At 66.3% G+C, this 17,968-nt stretch overlaps 6 protein-coding genes across 6 annotated transcripts in view; 3 read left to right on the forward strand and 3 right to left on the reverse strand.

Moving 5' to 3' along the window:
• PFL1_01416 (uncharacterized protein) overlaps positions 1-3,056 on the forward strand; it is a gene marked incomplete at both ends in the record, with an annotated part of 5,265 nt that extends 2,209 nt beyond the window's left edge. Inside the window, 2 exons of the mRNA XM_007878918.1 lie at positions 36-2,865; positions 2,986-3,056. Coding sequence (XP_007877109.1) covers positions 36-2,865; positions 2,986-3,056 — 2,901 coding nt within the window. The remainder of the gene's footprint in view (positions 1-35; positions 2,866-2,985) is intronic.
• Positions 3,057-4,848: 1,792 nt separating this feature from the next.
• Positions 4,849-5,952, forward strand: PFL1_01417 (uncharacterized protein; the record flags this gene model as incomplete). Its single annotated transcript, XM_007878919.1, has 3 exons — positions 4,849-4,882; positions 5,346-5,368; positions 5,494-5,952. 3 exons carry the CDS (start codon positions 4,849-4,851, stop codon positions 5,950-5,952), a joined length of 516 nt encoding a protein of 171 aa, XP_007877110.1.
• A 624-nt stretch (positions 5,953-6,576) lies between these two features.
• PFL1_01418 (uncharacterized protein) lies at positions 6,577-8,019 on the reverse strand (the record flags this gene model as incomplete). The annotated part of the gene is made up of 5 exons (XM_007878920.1): positions 6,577-6,877; positions 6,979-7,242; positions 7,358-7,512; positions 7,593-7,792; positions 7,893-8,019. 5 exons carry the CDS (start codon positions 8,017-8,019, stop codon positions 6,577-6,579), a joined length of 1,047 nt encoding a protein of 348 aa, XP_007877111.1.
• Positions 8,020-9,555: 1,536 nt separating this feature from the next.
• On the forward strand, positions 9,556-11,242 carry PFL1_01419 (uncharacterized protein; the record flags this gene model as incomplete). The annotated part of the gene is made up of 4 exons (XM_007878921.1): positions 9,556-9,638; positions 9,757-9,874; positions 10,027-10,341; positions 10,478-11,242. The coding sequence occupies 4 exons, from the start codon at positions 9,556-9,558 to the stop codon at positions 11,240-11,242; spliced, it is 1,281 nt and encodes a 426-aa protein (XP_007877112.1).
• Positions 11,243-11,513: 271 nt separating this feature from the next.
• PFL1_01420 (uncharacterized protein) lies at positions 11,514-13,742 on the reverse strand (the record flags this gene model as incomplete). Its single annotated transcript, XM_007878922.1, has 1 exon — positions 11,514-13,742. The coding sequence occupies one exon, from the start codon at positions 13,740-13,742 to the stop codon at positions 11,514-11,516; it is 2,229 nt and encodes a 742-aa protein (XP_007877113.1).
• Positions 13,743-14,418: 676 nt separating this feature from the next.
• Positions 14,419-17,492, reverse strand: PFL1_01421 (uncharacterized protein; the record flags this gene model as incomplete). The annotated part of the gene is made up of 2 exons (XM_007878923.1): positions 14,419-17,126; positions 17,228-17,492. 2 exons carry the CDS (start codon positions 17,490-17,492, stop codon positions 14,419-14,421), a joined length of 2,973 nt encoding a protein of 990 aa, XP_007877114.1.
• Positions 17,493-17,968: the final 476 nt, after the last annotated feature.

Here is a 17,968-nt window from a genome sequence, read left to right on the forward strand (position 1 = left end):
CAGGTGCCGCCGGCGCCGGGCCCGGTGCGGCCAAGCCGGCCCCGCGCAAGATTGGCGGCGGCGGCATGGTCAAGAAGCCGACGCTCGGCTCGCAGTTCAAGAGCTCGCTCATCAGCCTGATGGCGACCATCGACAGCACCAACGTCCACTACATCCGCTGCATCAAGCCCAACGAGGCTAAGCGGGCGTGGGAGGTGGAGCCGCAGAACGTGCTCGGCCAGCTGCGGGCGTGCGGCGTGCTCGAGACGATCCGCATCTCGTGCGCCGGCTACCCCTCGAGGTGGACCTTCGAGGACTTTGCCCAGCGCTACTACATGCTCGTGTCGTCGGACCGGTGGGACATGTCGGACATTGCCAAGGCCAAGGCGCTCGCCTCGGACATCCTCGCCTCGACCATCGTCGAAAAGGACAAGTACCAGATCGGACTCACCAAGATCTTCTTCCGCGCCGGCATGCTGGCCCAGTTCGAGCAACGCCGCACCGACCGGCTCAACGCCCTCACGACGCTGATCCAGAAGAACCTGCGCAGGCACGTCTACCAGAAGCGCTACCAGACGATGCGGACCAGCTCGATCAAGATCCAGTCGTGGTGGCGCATGCAGCTGGCGATCCGCTACGTGTCCGACCTGCGCCGCAACACGGCGGCCACGACGATCCAGACGGCGTGCCGCGGCTTCCTGGCGCGCCGCCACTACCTCGCCACGCGCGACGCCGTCGTCAAGATCCAGAGCTTGGCGCGCGGGCGGGCGGTGCGCGCCACGTACCGCACGGCCAAGGTCGACTTTGCCGCCACGCGGCTGCAGAGCATGCTGCGCGGCGCGCTGGTGCGGATGCAGTACCACCGCGAGCGCCAGGGCGTCATCCACCTCCAGTCGTGCTACCGCCGCCGGCTGGCCAAAAAGGAGCTGGTGGCGCGCCGTAACGAGGCCAAGTCGGTGTCGCACTTTAAGGAGGTGTCGTACAAGCTCGAGAACAAGGTGGTGGAGCTGACGCAGAACCTGCAGAAGCGCGTCAAGGACAACAAGGAGCTGGCCAGCAAGATCCGGGCGCTCGAGGCGCAGATCCTGACCTGGCAGGGGCGCTACGACGAGCTCGACGGCAAGGCGCGCAGCCTGCAGGAGGAGGTCGACAAGCCGACGGTGGCGCTGGCCGAGTTCGAGGCGCTGCTGGCGGCCAAGCGCGAGCTCGACGCCAAGCAGGAGGGCTCGCTCAAGCGCATCGCCGAGCAGGAGAAGCGGATCGCCGAACTGTCGTCGGAGATCGAGCGGCAGGCCGAGGAGCTCCAGGCGCGCGTCGAGGCGCTCAAGGGCGCCACCAAGACGTCCGAGGAGGACCTGGCGACTATGGCGTCGCTGCGCTCCGAGGTGGCGTCGCTGCGAGAGCAGCTCAACCGCGCCAACGCCCTCAACACGCTGCAGAAGAACTCGCAGCGCATCGAGAACGCGGCGCCGCCCGTCTTCAACATGGCGACGGGCAAGGAGAACGGGTACGCGACGACGGGCAGCAAGCGGCGGCCCCGGCGGCACAGCGAGGCGGGCCCCTGGAGCGACACGCCCATGGGCGGCAAGGACGAGCACGAGGAGGCCATGCTGGCCGCCAAGCGCAGCGCCGCCAACGCCAACCGCCACGTGTCGGTCGCGTTTGGCGCCGACGGCCAGGTGCCCGGCTTCGGCGCCCGCAGCGCCGGCGGCGTCGGCGGCTACGACGACGACTACGACGACGACGACCCGTCTGAGGAAATCATCCGGATCCTCGAAAACGAGGAGCAGCTCGACGAGGACGTGCTCAACGGCCTGATCCGCTTCCTCAAGGTGCCGGCGCCGAGCCTGCAGAACCCGCCGTCGCCCAAGGAGGTCCTCTTCCCCGCCCACCTCATCAGCCTGGTGACCAACGAGATGTGGAAGTACGGGCTGGTGCGCGAGAGCGAGCGCTTCCTGGCCAACGTGATGCAGACGATCCAGCAGCACGTGATGAGCTTCACGGGCGACGACGCCATCGTGCCGGGCATCTTTTGGCTGTCCAACGTGCACGAGATCCTCTCGTTTGTCTGCATCGCCGAGTCGGACATGCTGCAGGGCATCGGCCCGGGCGTCGACGGCGCGGCGCGCTCGTTTGAGTGGGGCGACTACGAGCGGCTGGTGACGATTGTCAAGCACGACCTCGACAGCCTCGAGTACAACATCTACCACACCTGGATGCAGGAGGCCAAGCGCAAGCTGCACAAGATGGTGATCCCGGCGCTCATCGAGAGCCAGTCGCTGCCCGGGTTTGTGACGAGCGAGAACTCGGGCCGCCTCTTTAACCGGCTCCTGTCCAACAACTCGAACCCGGCCTACACCATGGACGACATCCTGGCCATGCTCAACAAGGTGTGGAAGAGCCTCAAAAGCTACTACGTCGAGCCGTCGGTGACGCAGCAGGTCGTCACCGAGCTGCTCAAGCTGATTGGCGTGACGAGCTTCAACGACCTGCTGATGCGCCGCAACTTCTGCTCGTGGAAGCGCGCCATGCAGATCCAGTACAACATTACGCGGATCGAAGAGTGGTGCAAGTCGCACGACATGCCCGAGGGCACGCTGCAGCTCGAGCACCTGATGCAGGCCACCAAGCTGCTCCAGCTGAAAAAGGCGACGCTCGGCGACATCGACATCATCTACGACGTGTGCTGGATGCTGACGCCGACCCAGATCCAGAAGCTCATCTCGCACTACTTTGTCGCCGATTACGAGAACCCCATCTCGCCCGAGATCCTCAAGGCCGTCGCCGCCCGCGTCGTGCCAAACGACCGCAACGACCACCTCCTCCTGCCGCCCGAAGTCGACGAGGCCGGGCCCTACGAGCTGCCGCTGCCGCGCGAGGTGACTGGTGAGTTTACGACCCCAACGTTCCGGGTCGTCCACGTCTCGCCACTTTGCTGACCCGCGTCGCCCCCGCTCCTCCCCGCTCGCCCCTGCCCCTGCCCCTGCGCCTGCCTCGCCCCGACAGGCATCGAGACCTACTGCCCCGCCTACATTTCGGTACCCGCCATCCGTCGCCTGGCGAGCCGTGTCGCATAGAAGATGGACCCGCACCGCGCGCTCGCACAGAAGCCCACACCCTCCCACCCCTTCCTCCGGTCGCGTCATCGTTTCCCCTCTGCGACCGGCCCCACCCGACGTCCTTGTACACGACATACCAAACGACGCCCCAGAGTCTCGCTGTCCTTTGCATGAACGAAGAATGAGAAAGAGTCTATCTATCGATTCATGTCCAGGGAGGTGCGCCTGTCCGATCGACGACCCCACCGCGCTGTGGTGGGGTCAGGGAAGGACGACATCGAGCGGGACCGGCCGGATCGGGAGCGGGCCGATGGAATGCCCAGTGGGCCGGCTTGGCCTGCCTGCCCGAATGGCCTGGCTAGAGAAGGGTGCGGTCCCTGGCCCCGATCGATCTGCCAGGCCAGGCTGGGCCTCCCCGCCGCCGACCTTGCTTGGTCCCTCGCTGCCCGCCACCACCTACCTCGCAGCTGTTCCTGGAGCCACGTCCGTCCATTGGGACATATCACTTTGCGTGCGCGATGGCGGGCGAGCGGGCGTGGTTCGAGACCATCGCTGCGCCCGCCTCCATCCCTGGCCTGGCCAGCCAGCCCCTTTCCTGCTTGGCCCGCCCTCATGTCGGTGGGCGTAGTTCTGATCCACTCACTCGCCCACCCACCCACGTACGCCGGAGTGTGCGCCCCCTGATTTGGTTTGCGAGTCAGACAGCCTGACCTCGCCATGCATCCGCGACACCAGGCTGTGCCAACTCTGGATGGCGGCGTGTACGTGTGCGTCTACCTTGACGAGACGGGAAGGCGCAGCGGATTGACGGGACTGAAGCGCCCGCCGTGGTTGAGCCTCGCTCGGTGGTCGATTCCGAGGCCCAGATCGACGGGACCACCCTCAAGCAAGCCCAAGGCACACCCTACTCGAGTCAGAGCCAAAGGCGAGCGGTTCAGCCTTCACTCTCTCGGGCTGGCCGGCATGCCCGCCCTCCCTCCTGCTTGTTATCGCCCCCCGCCCCTCTGGATAAGCGTACGTATCGTTGGGCGGTTCGGACGGCCTGCGTTCCGATTCTGGCCGCGTCGCGTGATAACGGCCAGGCAGGACCTCGCCATGGACAGATAGACGTACGTACCGCTCGTTGGCGATCGTGACCTGCCATCGTACCACACCGCCTCGCCCGACGGACGAGATCGACGAGCACGCCAGACGACGACAGACGACGACAATCGTCATCCATGGCACCACCGGCCGCCCAATCTGGGAGGCGTCAGCATGCGCCTCGCCAAAGCGGAGAGTGCGGGGTAGATCAGCTGGGCGGGCCTGGCTGAGCATCCACAGAAGCGCCCTCCTGCCTTTGCTTGCTTGGCTTGCTCGCTGTGCATGGCAGGCCAGGCCAGGCCAGACCCACCTGGCCCGAAGTACGCGGGCCGACAGGTGAGCCATGCCTCGCCCAGGGCAGAGAGGGCTAGGCTGGGCTAAGCTAGGCGAGGCTAGGCCGGGTGATCGACGCGCCAGCCTGGAGCGCTGACGCGGCCCCGCGGCCAATTTCGAACCGGAACCCCCAGGTGGAGGCACCGAACGCTGCAGATAGGCAAAGAAAGCAAGCAGCAGCTACATAAGGCAGCCGCTCGAGGTTGGCCCGGATTCTGATTTCTGAATTTCTGCCGGCCCGCAGTCCAGGGCGCAGCGGCCGCAGAGGGGCGCCCCACCAGCTATAGGCCCCAGCGCGCTAGCAGGCGAGAGTCAGGGCGGGCAAGCTAAGGCGCTGGCTGGGCGGCCGGCCAGATTGGCAGGCAGGCAGGCAGGCCAGGCCCAGCAAACTCCGATGCAGCTCCGACTGCTCGGCCTGCACACTTTGGGTTGGCTTGCGTGGCCCCCCCCCTCGCCCCCTCGTCGCCGGCGTCAGAGTCACGCAGGCAGGCAGGCCGGTTGGCTGGCAAGCACAGCCTGGCCTGGCCTGCCAGCTCGCCCGACCCGCTCGCCACCCCCCTTGGCCCAGCGCTGACGACGCCCTTCCGCCCTCGCACTCGGTATAAGATCGAGGCTACCACCTCAGCCACACCCGCCCTTCCTCGCCACCAACGTCCATCTCTACATCGCCGCCGCAAGCAAGCAAGCTCTCACACACTCGTCCTCGCGCTCCGTCCGTTCCCTTCTCGATCGCTGCGCTGTCCCTGCCCTACACCGCCGCCGCCGCCGCCGCCGCCGTTCTCACCACCAGCACCAGAGCAGCAGCAGCCCGCCACCTCTCGCCCGCCGCCCACTCCGTCCTTCGCGCATCTCAGCCACCGAGCCAACGATCCGCCCTATCTCACCTTTCAGCCCCCTCGTCTAGCACGCCAATCGTGAGCATCCAGCTGCCAGCGCCTCGTCCGGTCCTGCTCTCAGCGTCGGTGATGGCACAGTCGACTGACTCTTCCCCCTGAATCCTCTGTTCTCTCCGGCCCACCGCCCTGCTTCGCTCCCGCAGATGCAGATCTTTGTCAAGACCCTCACTGGCAAGACCATCACGCTCGAGGTCGAGTCGTCGGACACGATCGACAACGTCAAGGCCAAGATCCAGGACAAGGAGGGCATCCCTCCGGACCAGCAGCGCCTCATTTTCGCCGGCAAGCAGCTCGAAGACGGGCGGACGCTGAGCGACTACAACATCCAGAAGGAGTCGACGCTCCACCTCGTCCTCCGCCTGCGCGGCGGCGCAAAGAAGCGCTGCCAGAACGGCGCGGGCACCGAGGCCCAGTGCAAGGATGCCGCCATCAACCTCGTCGGCGAGTGCCCGCACTGCTCGCTCAAGTTTTGCGGCAAGCACCGCCTCCCCGAGAGCCACTCGTGCGCCAAGCAGGAGCAGGTCCGCAACGCCGCCTTTGCCGCCAACAAGGCCAAGCTCGAGAGCGAGCGCACCCACGCCACCCGCGGCCTTGCGCATTAGACGGGACCTCGCTGCACCCCGCCCCCTTCCTCGCATCCGCATCGTCTCTCGTTCCGCCTCTCTTCCAACCCCCTCTCGTCAAGGGCATCCCTTAAGGTCTCCCATCTCCATCCCCAACATCGCATCCCAGCCCGCCAGCATCGCATCGATCAGCGGCAACTCTTCGCTCTCGGCATTCATACCTGGTCGACCGCCGCGGCCACGGCTCCTCGGAACCGCCGCGCCGACGGTCGCCCGCCCCTCTCCTTCACTCGCATGTCTCTGCACCCCTCCCACACCCCCTTCCCTCCCCTTCCGCTTCTGCTCCATGCTATTTCAGGCTCCCCCATCGTTCCGGTCTTACCCCTTCTCCCCCATGCTACGCCGAGGTCCCCTTGTTTCCGGTTATGTATCTGCACTCTGCATTCTCCCCTGTACCACAATCACAACAGCAACATTCCAACGTGCAAAGGTCCGTGCCTGGCTTGCTTCGCTCTGGACGGAGGCAGTTAGCCGGCCGGCCGGCCGGTCGGTCGGACGGAGGGGCGGTTGGGCAGGCAGGCACGCAGGCGAGTGAAACCGTGACTTTGGTACAAATACAACGAGGGCTCTCGCTCGTTCTTCCCTCCTCTCCACCACACCAGGCTACTCGTCGACGTATTCGATCTCGTCGACCTCGTCCTCGTCCATGGCTCCCTGCGACGCCGGTTCGGTCTTGGCGACGCGCGCTCCGCCTCTCCTACTGGCCGCCGTACGCACTGGGGGGCCATCATCGTCGTCGTCTTCGTCATCATCATCGTCGTCGTCGTCTTCGTCGTCCTCGTCGACTGCTTCCGCACCGTGTCCGCTCTGATCCCCTTCCATCATTTCTTCGTCTTCGTCTTCGTCCTCCTCCTCCTCGTCGTCGTCATGGCCCGCTCCACGACGTCGGTTGGGCCTTCGACCACTGCGACAGAGCGTCGAGCATGGCGAGAGAGAGAGAGAAAGTAGAGGTGAGTGAGTCGCTCCGTCGGTCGGTCGAGGGTCGGGGCGAGACGCCGGACGTACCTTCCGACGCTGTCCTCTCCGACGGGATGGGCAGTGGCCCAGTTGGCCTGGCATCCGGGACACTCGAGCGTCCCCGCTCGCATCGTCAGGCTCGTTTCGCAGTGGACGTGGATGCGGACGGGGCAGTCTGGGGAGCTGCAAGCCTTTCCCTGCGTCACGACGTCGTGGCACTTTGAGCACTCGAGCAGGTGGTCCGGGAACTCGTTTTTCAGGTAGCCATGCAGCTCGAGCAGCGAGCGCGACGACAGCGCGTACCGGCCGGTCCTGATCAAGCGCGGGTAGACGAAGCGACGGACACGAAAGATTGGAGGGGCCGTCAGTCCCTGCTGGCCTTGCACCGGCACATGCGTCGCGGCGGAAGCTGCGATGCCGTGCTCACCTCGTCTTGACCAGCCACTGGTGCGCGATGAGGTTGTCGAGAAGCTCCTCGCAATTCTTTTTCGACATGGGCGGCTTGATCTCGTTGGAGAGGCGGAGCGCCTGCATCGACGACACGCAGTAGGCCTCGTCCGGTGCGGTGAAGATGGCCTTGATCTGCGGATGAGGATGCAAAGAACGGGCGTCGGTCAGCGAGGCTGTAGCGGGCGCCGGTGCGATCCGCCGGGTCCACTTGCCAGCTTCTTGATGTAGGCCACTTCTGCGTCCTTGTAGCTGGTGGCCACCTTTGCGATCTCGTCTGCCTTTGTGTTGACGAGGGCGAGGACGGGGACGGCGCGGTACTGGTCGACGGTTCTCCGCACCTCGAGGTCGAGCGGGTTGAGGGACGTGGCGAGGGTGTCGAGCAGGTTGGCGAAGTCGTCCCTGTCCGGTTCGACTGCCGGGCAGGGATGCGCACAAGGTCCATCGGTCGACAGGAGAACAGGTCAGCGATCCGTCCCGCCCGTCTTTACTCTGCACGGGGCCATGACGCTCACTGTTGACGGCATGGCAGATGCGGCGGTGGAGCTGCTGGGCGTACTTTTCCGTCATGCACCGGTGCGTGATGAGCGACTGGAGGAAGGCGACGCGAATGAGGCGCGCCTCCTTCTTGGACGGGGCCATCGATGGTGGCTTCGCGGCTTGGAAGCCCTGGTGGTCGTCGCCTTGACCTGCTGCTCGGTCGGTGGACGGGCGAGGTGGGCGCAGTTGGTAGAGCGGGCGGGGCGGGATGGCGGTGAAGGGAGCAGGTGTTGGTTGCAGCCGTTCTTCTTTCGCGTGCTGAGCCTGGCCAGCGCAGGCGGGCCTCAAGGCAGGCCAACTGCGCCAGCAGCACGTACTCAACGCGTCGCGGCCTTTGGCAAGCGGGCGAGTGGAGGTGCTTGACTCGGCCGACTGAGGGATTGGCCTGCTTGCTTCATCAGCCAGGGGTGGGCAGGCCCCTTTCACACGAGCGAGCCATCCCGGATCCCAGACGACGGCTCGCCCCGCCCCCCGCTTGCCCTGCCCTGCCCTGCGCTGCCTGGCCTGGCCTCTCCGGTTTCGGCCATTGCGACCGGCCCATCGGGATGGTCAGCCTGCAAGCCCAAAGGGTCTTTGTGGTTGCCCCTCTCGATGGATCGACGTCGACTGGCGTCGCTGGTGACAGCGAGCGAGGTGCTGCGTCCCCGTGTCGAGAGAATCGCAAGTGACTTGATGTGCTTGCTTGCCACCACCACCACCATCACCATCCCCACCTCTGCTATCCACACAGTCGTCTCGTCCTTGGCGGTTACAGCAGCACCACCAGCAGCCTCTCTCATTCCGCGACTGAACGTGCATCTCGCTCCGCCTCGGAAGTGTTTCCTGGCTCGCCCTCTCCTCGACCCACTTTGCAACTTGCTTTGACCGACACGATGGCCGCCAACAGCCGCCTCAGCAGCATCCAGAACCACCTCTCGGGCCAGGGCGGCGTCAGCCACGCAGGTAGGTCCAGCCGCGTCTCGTACTACTCTCTCTCTCTCGCACTCCCTCGATGGACTGCAGCCATGGACCCGACTGCACCCGCCATCGGCTCGCTGCCGATAGAAGTCAGAGTCTTAGCGCCAGGCGGGCGGCATACCGGTGACGGCCAGCCAGGCCAGCCAGCCCAGTCGATGAGCCGGTCGTCTGAATCGGCCAGACCCGATGGCGCCAGGCTTACCGTGCGAGAGAGAGACTTTCCCCGTTGCGCGCTTTGGCCTTTGCCGTGGCCCCGGGAATCTTGCCGGGGTTGACTGGGGCAGGCGGCGCCCCTGGCCAGGCCAATTCGCCGAAACCGACGTCGGAGCGGCGGACCGACCGCTCTGCACCCACCCTCGCGGCTGGGTCTGGGGCTTGCCCGTCTGCTGGGCTGCCTGGCTGGCCCGTGGGTGGCTGCTGCTGGCACACGGCCAGGCTGGGCAGCTCACCCCATCATCTTGAGCGCTCGCCTGGCCTCTGGGCCCCGTCCAACTCGACTCCACTGCGCCGCTCGCACGCGTCCTCGGCCTCTTTGTTTCTTCTTCCCTCTTAACCGCAGCCCTTGCCCGAGTGCGAGCTAACCAACCCGCCCTTCCTCCCGCTTGCCACCACCACCGCCACCGCCGCCGCCGCACTCTACCCTGCCCCTTCCCCCCACCGCCTCTCCCTGCCTCCGTCACAATGTCTGCCGCTACCGCCACTGCCAACGGTGGCACCTCAGCCCTCGCCGTGTGGAGCCAGGTCCCCCAGGCACCCGAGGATGCGTGAGTACCGTGCCCCCGTCTCCTAGAAGCTGTCGTTGGCGTCCTGCGTTGGTCCACAGCAACGTCTTAACGCTGACCCCAACTCTCGCTGGTCGCACGCACCGTCGCTCACCCGCAGCATCTTCAAGCTCACATACGCCTACAAGGCAGACCAGTACGACCGGAAGGTCAACCTCGGTGTCGGCGCATACCGCGACGACGACGGCAAGCCCTGGGTCCTGCCCTCGGTCAAGCAGGTGAGCCCTTCTTCCACGATGGTGGCAGGCTGCCACGACTACTCGCGGCGATACCGATCCGCAGCGATGCAGAGCCGCACCGACCTTTGCTGACATCACTCGCTCCCCTTGGCTTCCTGCGATGACCTTTCCGCCGCCTTTTTGCGCCACAGGCCCAGACGGCGCTGATCGCAGACGAGTCGGTCGACCACGAGTACCTCTCCATCACCGGTCTGGCCGAGTTCACCTCTTCGGCCGCAAAGCTCATCCTCGGTGGCGACTCGGCCGCCATTGCAGAGAAGCGCGTCGCCTCGGTCCAGACCATCAGCGGGACGGGCGCCAACCACCTCGGCGCCGTCTTCCTCAGCCGCTTCTACGGCTTTGAAAAGTTTGGCGTCGAGAGGCAGATCTACATTTCCAACCCCACCTGGGCCAACCACAAGGCCATCTTCAACAGCGTTGGCATCAAGCCCGTCGACTACCCATACGTGAGTGTCAGCCAGGCGACACTGTCAGAGGCTGCCGCTGAGAGTCGTGGTCCTGGCCGGGATGCCGGAATATGCTTGCTGACGGTCCCCTTGCGCCGCGCGCCTCGGCCCGATCCACGCTCCTCCCTCGCCGCAGTACGACCCAAAGACGATTGCGCTAGACTTCGAGGGCTTCACAAATACTCTGCGGAGCGCCAAGAACCAGAGCATCTTCCTCTTGCACGCCTGCGCCCACAATCCGACCGGCGTCGACCCGACGCCCGAGCAGTGGCAGCAGATCGCCGACATCTTTGTCGAGAAGGGTCACTTTGCCTTCTTCGACTGCGCCTACCAGGGCTTCGCGTCGGGAGACCTCGATCGCGACGCCGGTGCGGTGCGACACTTTGTGGCGCGCAAGTCGATCCCCCTCCTCATCTGCCAGAGCTTTGCCAAAAACGCCGGCCTCTACGGCGAGCGGGTGGGCGCGCTCCACGTCGTCTCGGCCACGCCCGAGCAGAGCGCCGCCGTCCTGTCGCAGCTCGCCGTCATCCAGCGGAGCGAGATTTCCAACCCGCCCGCGTTCGGTGCCCGCGTCGTCAAGATGATTCTCACCGAGCCCAAGCTCTACGCGCAGTGGCAGGCCGACGTCAAGAAGATGGCGGGCCGCATCATCGACATGCGCCAGCGCCTCTTTGACCTCTTGACCAAGCAGCTCAAGACGCCCGGCAACTGGGACCACATCCTCAAGCAGATTGGCATGTTTACATTCCTCGGCCTCGACACGGATCAGTGCAAGCGTCTGCTCGAGGAGGGCCACATCTACCTCACCGCCAACTCGCGCATCAGCATGGCCGGCCTCACGACAAAGAATGTCGAGTACGTCGCCGGCTGGATCGACAAGGTCGTCCGCGAGAAGAAGTGAGGCCCGCCACGGCCCACGGGCGGCGGCCCTTGCTCGAGCGGCATCGTCGGTTCTCTCTCTTCCTCTTTCTCTCGCGCTGCCTCTCTCTCTCGCGCTGTCTGCTCCTGTGTCCTTTCTCCTCTTTTCCCTTTTTTCCCGCGACCACGTTGTCGACGATGCATTCACGATACGACTCCTCACGAGCTTCCTTGGGGTAGCGACGACGTTCGCCGATGATGTGCTCCATTCCGTTTCTGCCCCCATACACGACGTCGAGCGGGCCGGCACCGCCTCACCAACAAAAGGCCAGCGGATCCAGCGTCGATGCGTCCACGACGGCTGCCGCCACGCCATTTGCCGTTGCTCTCGCCTCCTCGTCATCGCCGCCGACGTTGCCTTCCAGCTTGTGCTGGCGTCTGCCCTGCCGTCCTCGTGGACTCGTGTTCTTCGGCCCGGGGCTAGCCGTGCCGCCGCCACTGATCCGCGCGCCGCCCGCCTTCCTCTTCCGCCGTAGCGCCTCGACGCGATCGACGAGCTCAAGACCCCTCTCGCACCGCCGCTCGACCAGCCGAACCAGCGCGGCCGCCTCCTGCACCGACCCGACGGCGTCGTGGGGTATTGCGTCCTTGGCCTGCTTTTTCAGCTTGGCCGTCTTCTCGTCGGCCTCGTACGGGTCGAGGACGAGGTCGATGTCGTCGGACAGCGTCGTCAGCAGCCGCTGCAGGTTGAGCAGAACGCGGCGCGGTGGCAGGTGCTCGACGAGCGTGGCGTCGTCGGGCTCGGACGCATGCGGTTGCGACGAGGCCGGGGCATTGACGTCGTCCCCTTGCTCCTCTTCCCCGCCATCGTCCTCGTCCCCGGCCTCGTCCCCGGCCTCGCCCTCGCCCACCCGGAGGAAGCCTAGCCGATCCGCCCATCCCTTGGCCACGTACCAGGTCAGCCGCCGCAGGTGCGGGAAGCGGAACTTGCGCGGCACCTTTGTCTGCTCCTCGATCTCGACGAGCTTCCACTGCGTCTCGACGTTCCAGTCGGTGAGGAAGTTGCCGCCGACGACGAGGGTGTCGGTGGGCGTGTAGACCGAGTGGAGCCAGCCGCTGGGGATGAGCATCGTCTCGCCGGGCATAATGTCGACGCGGCGGAGGCCCTGGACATGGTCGCCGAGCCAGTCAAAGTCCTGGCGCGTCGAGCTGCACCACGTGCGGTAGGCGGCCAGGTTGTGGGGCGTGGGCGGCGCAAACAGAAACGTCTTTTGGCCGTAGACGACGTGATAGTAGACGCTGCTGCCGGCAAAGTCGACGTGCCAGTCCGAGTAGCCGCCCTCGACGCCCATCAGGACGTAGCGCTGCACCTTTGGCCAGCTGTGCTCGCGGGCGTCGGGCCCTCGCTTGGCGGCGGGCCAGTCGCGCGTGACCCAATCGACGTCGCGCACCAGCTGCGGCGCCTCGACGAGCCGCTCCATGGGCGTGCCCGTCACCTCGAGGCTGATGACGTTGAGCACCTTTTTCCTCCGCTCCTTTGGTAGGGCGCAGTAGTCGGCCCACGCCGACAGCGTCCACGCCTTGGACGACGACTGCGTGGCCACATCAATGACCTCGACGGGCGTATCGGGCCCGATCAACCCGGCGATGTCGGCGATGGTCATCGACGACGGCGGCACCAGCATGCCGGGGATCGAGGTGGTCTCGGGCTCGAAGATGATCGAAGATGACGAGGGCGTCGTCGGCCGCCCTTCTGCCGACGACTTCGAGGTCGTCGGTGATGCTGCTGTCCTCTCAGGCTTGACGGAGCTGCCGCCGGTGCCATGAGCATGACTCCTGCCCTTGGCCGGTTGCGACGATGCTACTGTAGAGGCGCGATGCCGCGCCGGTACCAGCACGGGCTCGCTGAGGGCCTTGTCGTCGCGGAGCAGCCAGTCGATTGTCCATTCGGAGCCTTTCATCCTGCGGAAGCGGTCGGGCATGACGTCGGCGTTGTCGAGCAGCCGGCGCCACCTGCCAATAGGGTCGGCAGGCATGCCCTCCTGGATGGCGGCGTAGTCGACCTCGAGGCGAGCTCTCTTGCTCTTCCGTGGCGGCGGCCGCTCGACGTTGCGCAGCTGCTTGGAAGCGTCGGCGTGGATGGCGACGCTGGCGGCGATGCACGGCGGGCAGTACCACTTGGCATAGTCCTGCGGGTTGGGCAGGCGGACGCAGATGCAGTGGAACCACTGCTTGCAGTGCGAGCAGCTCACCCACGTCTCGCGGTCCGCTGTGGCGCCAGGGCCCGGAGTGGGAGGGGCGGCGCCGGGGGGCGGACAGGCGAGGCAGTCGAGCTCGGATTCATCAACCGACTCGTCTCGCTGCCGCCGTGGCGTCCGCTTCGGTTTGGTGGCGGGGGCGACGGCAGCTTTGCTGGAAGTAACGCTGGCTTTGCCGGTGGATGAGGTCGAGCCGGGTGGAGATGGAGGCAGCGAAGCGGCATCGATGGCGGCGGCGGCGCTGCTGGACCTGCGTTTGCGCGGCGATGAGCGCAGCGCCGACATTGTCCAAGGCGTGCGGTGCGCGGCGGTGCGGCCAAGGCGAGGGGTCGTTTCGACTCTGAAGGGCGGAGGGGGGAAAGCGAAAGAGGTGAGTTTGGTGTCGTGGCGGGTCGCAAGCAAGGATCGAGGGGGAGAGCAGTAGTTGGCGGTGATGGTGGAGAGCCGCCAAGCCGAGGAGCGGCTGCGAGGGCTCAAGAAGAGGCCGAGAGAGCTCTAAAGGCCGCCCGCTCGCCCATCCGCCCGCCCGCTGCCTGCCCGCAGAACGTCGAAAAAAGGGTTGCGGGCGCGCGAGCAGGCGGGCATGTCTGACCCCAGCTAGCCGCCCCAGGGTCCCTGCGCGCGCCCACCCGCAGCGCAGCAACTCGCTCGGCGAGCTTGCTTCTCACACAGCCGGCGGACAGCCCCAGGTGGGGCCCTGGCCTTACCTTCGTTGCTTCCCGACCACCACCGGCCACCGCCATCATGGCCACGAGACTGGAATCAGGACTCGAATTCCCCGCCACGAAGCAGCAGTCGACGATGCAGACGGCCCGGCCAGCTACCGGCACGCACGCCAGCCACGTCGTCTCACCATCGTTCGTCGGTTGATTAGAGGTCGCCAACTGGATATCGTACAGTGAATGGATTGGCTCGACGATGCTGCCGCCGCCGCCACCGCCGCCACCGCCGTCGTCTCGTCTCAGGCCGCATAGGACCGGCTGCGGAAGACGGCGTGCGTCTTGGCGCTCAGTGCCGCTCCAATCTTCTTGCGCTGCTCGGGCGGGTTGACGCGGCTCGAGAGCAACGTCGCTCCTGCCGCCGTCGCCGCATCGTGACCGCCAGCGCCAGCTCCTTTGCCGCTCCGTTTGCTTCCCGCGCCGCCTTTGGATCCCCTTTGACCGCCACCGCCGCCACCGGCACCACCGTCGCCGCCTGCATCGCTGCTGCCCGCTCCGCTCTCGATGGCCTCGTAGGCCTCCCACAGCTCGCGCGGCGTCTGCCACAGCTCGAGGACCTCGCGCACCTTTTCGGCGCTCATGCCGCGCACGCAGAGCAGCATCTTGCCAAACACATCGCGCAGCGTCAGGCTGGCGCTCTTGCCGTTGAGCGACTGGTACGCCGCAAACGTCGTCAGGTAGGTGACGTCGGGCCGCGCGGCGCGCAGCTCGCCCTGCAGCTGCGTGTACGTCGAGCGCGACACGACGGCGTCCGGCAGGATCGTCAGCTCCGCCTCGCCGTACATTTCGCGCACGATGCGGTCCATGCGCGCCAGGTGGTCGATCGAGGCGTCGAGCCCGGCGGTGCGCTCGACAAAGAAGCCGTCGACCACCTGCGTGCTGCTCAGCGCCGTCTGGATCTGCTCCCCGAACCGCCGCATCTGGTTGTCGACGTCGTAGTCCTCGATCAGGTAGACGACCTGGCTCAGGCCGGACGACGACAGGCGGAACTTTTGGTCCTTCCACCGCCCGTCGAGGATGCTGCTGGTCAGGTCATCGAGCCGCTTGCGCTCCACGACAAAGTCGAGCACCACCTCGTCGCCCTCGGCGCCGCCGCCGCCCTTGCGCCGTGCGATCCAGATGGCGTCGCCCAGCTCCAGCGCACGCACCTCGACCGCGACGCCCTTGGCCTCGAGCGCGCCGGCCAGCGACACTTTGCCGCGCACGTCGCGCGAGTGCCGCCTCTCGCGGTTGTCGAGGATAAAGTGGATGGTGAACGAGCCCCGCGGCATCTTGATCGGATCGAACGCCGGGATCGCCGGCGGAGCACCCTTGGTCGGGGCCAGCAAGCTCTCTTCCGCCGCCACAGTCACCTCGTCCGGCTCGGCCAGCTGCACGTCGGCAACGAGGCCGCCGGCATCGCCGTCAGCGTCGCTGTCGTCGTCGCCGTTGCTCTCTTGGTTGCCGCTAGCCTTGGGCTGGAGCTCTGGTGCCGTTGTCGACTCGCTGCCGCTTCCGCTTCCGCCGACGCTTCCGGGCGTGACGCTCTGGTTGCTGCTCGTGCGAGGCGGCGGAAGCAGGCGGCTGTGCCAGCTTGACTCTGCGCCCGGCGCAGGGATGATACTCGAAAGTCGCGGCACGCGCCGTTGTGGGCCCATCTTGCTGGTCCCCGCTGCGCTGGCCTTGCCCTCGACCAGCCTGGCCAGCTCGGCCTCGATGTCGTCGTCCGACAAGGTCTCTTCGAAGCGCGCGGCGACCGGGCGGTCGGACTCCACAGCATGGCCAGAGGCGGGCTTGGTCGTAGGCCGAGGGGCCACATCGGGGGCCGGGTCGAGGACGGGATAAGAGGCAGGCTTCGGGACTGGATCGGTCGAGCCTTTCAGCCCCGGCGCCACTGGATCGGCCTTGGCCTCTCTGAGGTAGCCCGTGAGCATGTCGTCCGCGCTCTCGTCCTCCTCGATCAGCTCGACGAAGTGGGCGGCAGTCTCGTGGCCGCTCATGCTGCGCGGAAAGCGGATCCGGTAGCACGTCTCGGCGCCCGATCGGCTTGGCCGCTGAGCGGCGTCGGAGCGCGACAGGACCAATCTCGACGCCTCTCCGTCGAGCAGGTATGCGTAGCGGAAAGCGGGCGGCCCCGACGAGCGAGTCGGGGGGCCGGCCTCGTCCGCCGAAGCTGCGGCGCTGCGTCGAGCTGGTGCGAGCCTCGATGGACCGGGCTTGGGCGGCGGCGCCTCGTCGATGAGGATGCTGCTGCTGTCGCCGCGGCCCGCGCCATCCGCCTGCTTGACGCCGGCTTCGTGGGCCATGGTTGCTGCGACCGTGAACCCCTGCTCGCTCAGGCAGAACTTGGGCGGGTTGCCCGTCTGGTAGACGTAGCCCTTTGTGATGAGCGTCTTCATGCTGTTCCAGGCGCTGTAGTACGACTTTGGCGCCGTCCGGCTCGAGGGGGCCTGGGACGAGTGGGGCAGGGCGATGGATGCGCTGATGACGGAGCGGCTGCCGCCGCCGCCGCCGTTGACGTAGTCCGAGTCCGAGTAGGGCTGCGACGCCTGGATCAGCTCGTCCTTGCTGAGGTAGACTTCCTCGCCGCCGACACCGCTGTGCGTCCTGGAGAAGAGGCCCAGCATGAGGCCGTAGGCGCCGGAGCGCAGCTGCGGGACGTAGGCCTTCTTTGACGGCGCGCGAGGCTTCTTCGCAGCTGCCTTTGGCTTGGCTGCGTTGGACCTCTTTGTCCCAGCCGCGGCTGCTCCTGCTCCATCGCCGTCGCCGTTGGAGCTGCTGTCGTCGTCATCGTCGTCGTCGTCGTCGCCATCGTCGCCGGCGCCACCGTCCCTGCCTTGGTCGCCGTCGTCGCCGCCATTGACCGCCTGCTGCGCACCCCTTCCGTCGGCCTTGGATGTCGTCTTGGTGGCCTTGGAGGTGGCAGCGGCCTTGGCGGTCTTCCTGGCGGACCCGCCGGCGGAAACAGTAGCTGCTCTCATGGATCGACGAGAGGAGCAAGCCGCACAAGAGTGGAACAGGTGAGCGTCTCGGTCGAACGGGCGAAATCTCTGGCGATGTCGCCGCACTCACGCCTCTCTGGCATCGTCTCGCCATTCTCGTCGCACCACTTCTGGAGCTCCTGCTCGAGCCTCGAGGCAATCGTCGGACCGATGCCGACCAGCTGTGTCGTCTGGCACGGATGCTGAAACGGGATCGGACATGCCGCCAGCGAGCGGTAGGCCTTGTTAAACGTCTGCGCCGCCTTGGATCCCCTCTCGCGCGCCTCGTCGCGCCAAGCGCCGATAAAGGTCAACCACAGCGCATTGCTCGGCGGCACGGCCGGCGTCGGCGCCATCGTCTCCGAGAGCTGGACGGGACGATGTCGCTTCCACGGAAGGTCCGAAATGCGCTATCAATCCGCGAGGCTGTGGCGGTGCGGCGGTCCCGAGGCCGTCGGCTGCAGTGCCGATGCGTTGGTCGAAAGCAAGCAAAGCAAGGATGTCGGCGGGTAACGTCGCCTAGCGGTTGTTCATGTCAGGTGGAGAGCAGCTCGAGGTCGCCTCTCTGTCCAAGCTCAAGCCTCAACCCTTGTTTGCTCTTCGATGGCGGGCGAACGGCGAGCGGGTGCGATGGGCGAGGCTGGGTGTCGGTGGCGGCGGCCAGAGGTGGTACGGCGGTGTTGGTGTCTCTGTGCCTCGCGGGTCGCGGGCTGCCTCCACCCTCCAAAAACACGGGCGGCCCGTCGGCGAGCGAGCCAGGGTACTCACGCCCTCAACCCGATTTCCTTCCAAGATCGTTGGAGCCCGCCCGATTCTCACTCACCCGATTCTG

The sequence above is a fragment of the Pseudozyma flocculosa genome, assembly GCF_000417875.1.
Source record: "Pseudozyma flocculosa PF-1 unplaced genomic scaffold scaffold00003, whole genome shotgun sequence".
NCBI lineage: Eukaryota > Fungi > Basidiomycota > Ustilaginomycetes > Ustilaginales > Ustilaginaceae > Pseudozyma > Pseudozyma flocculosa.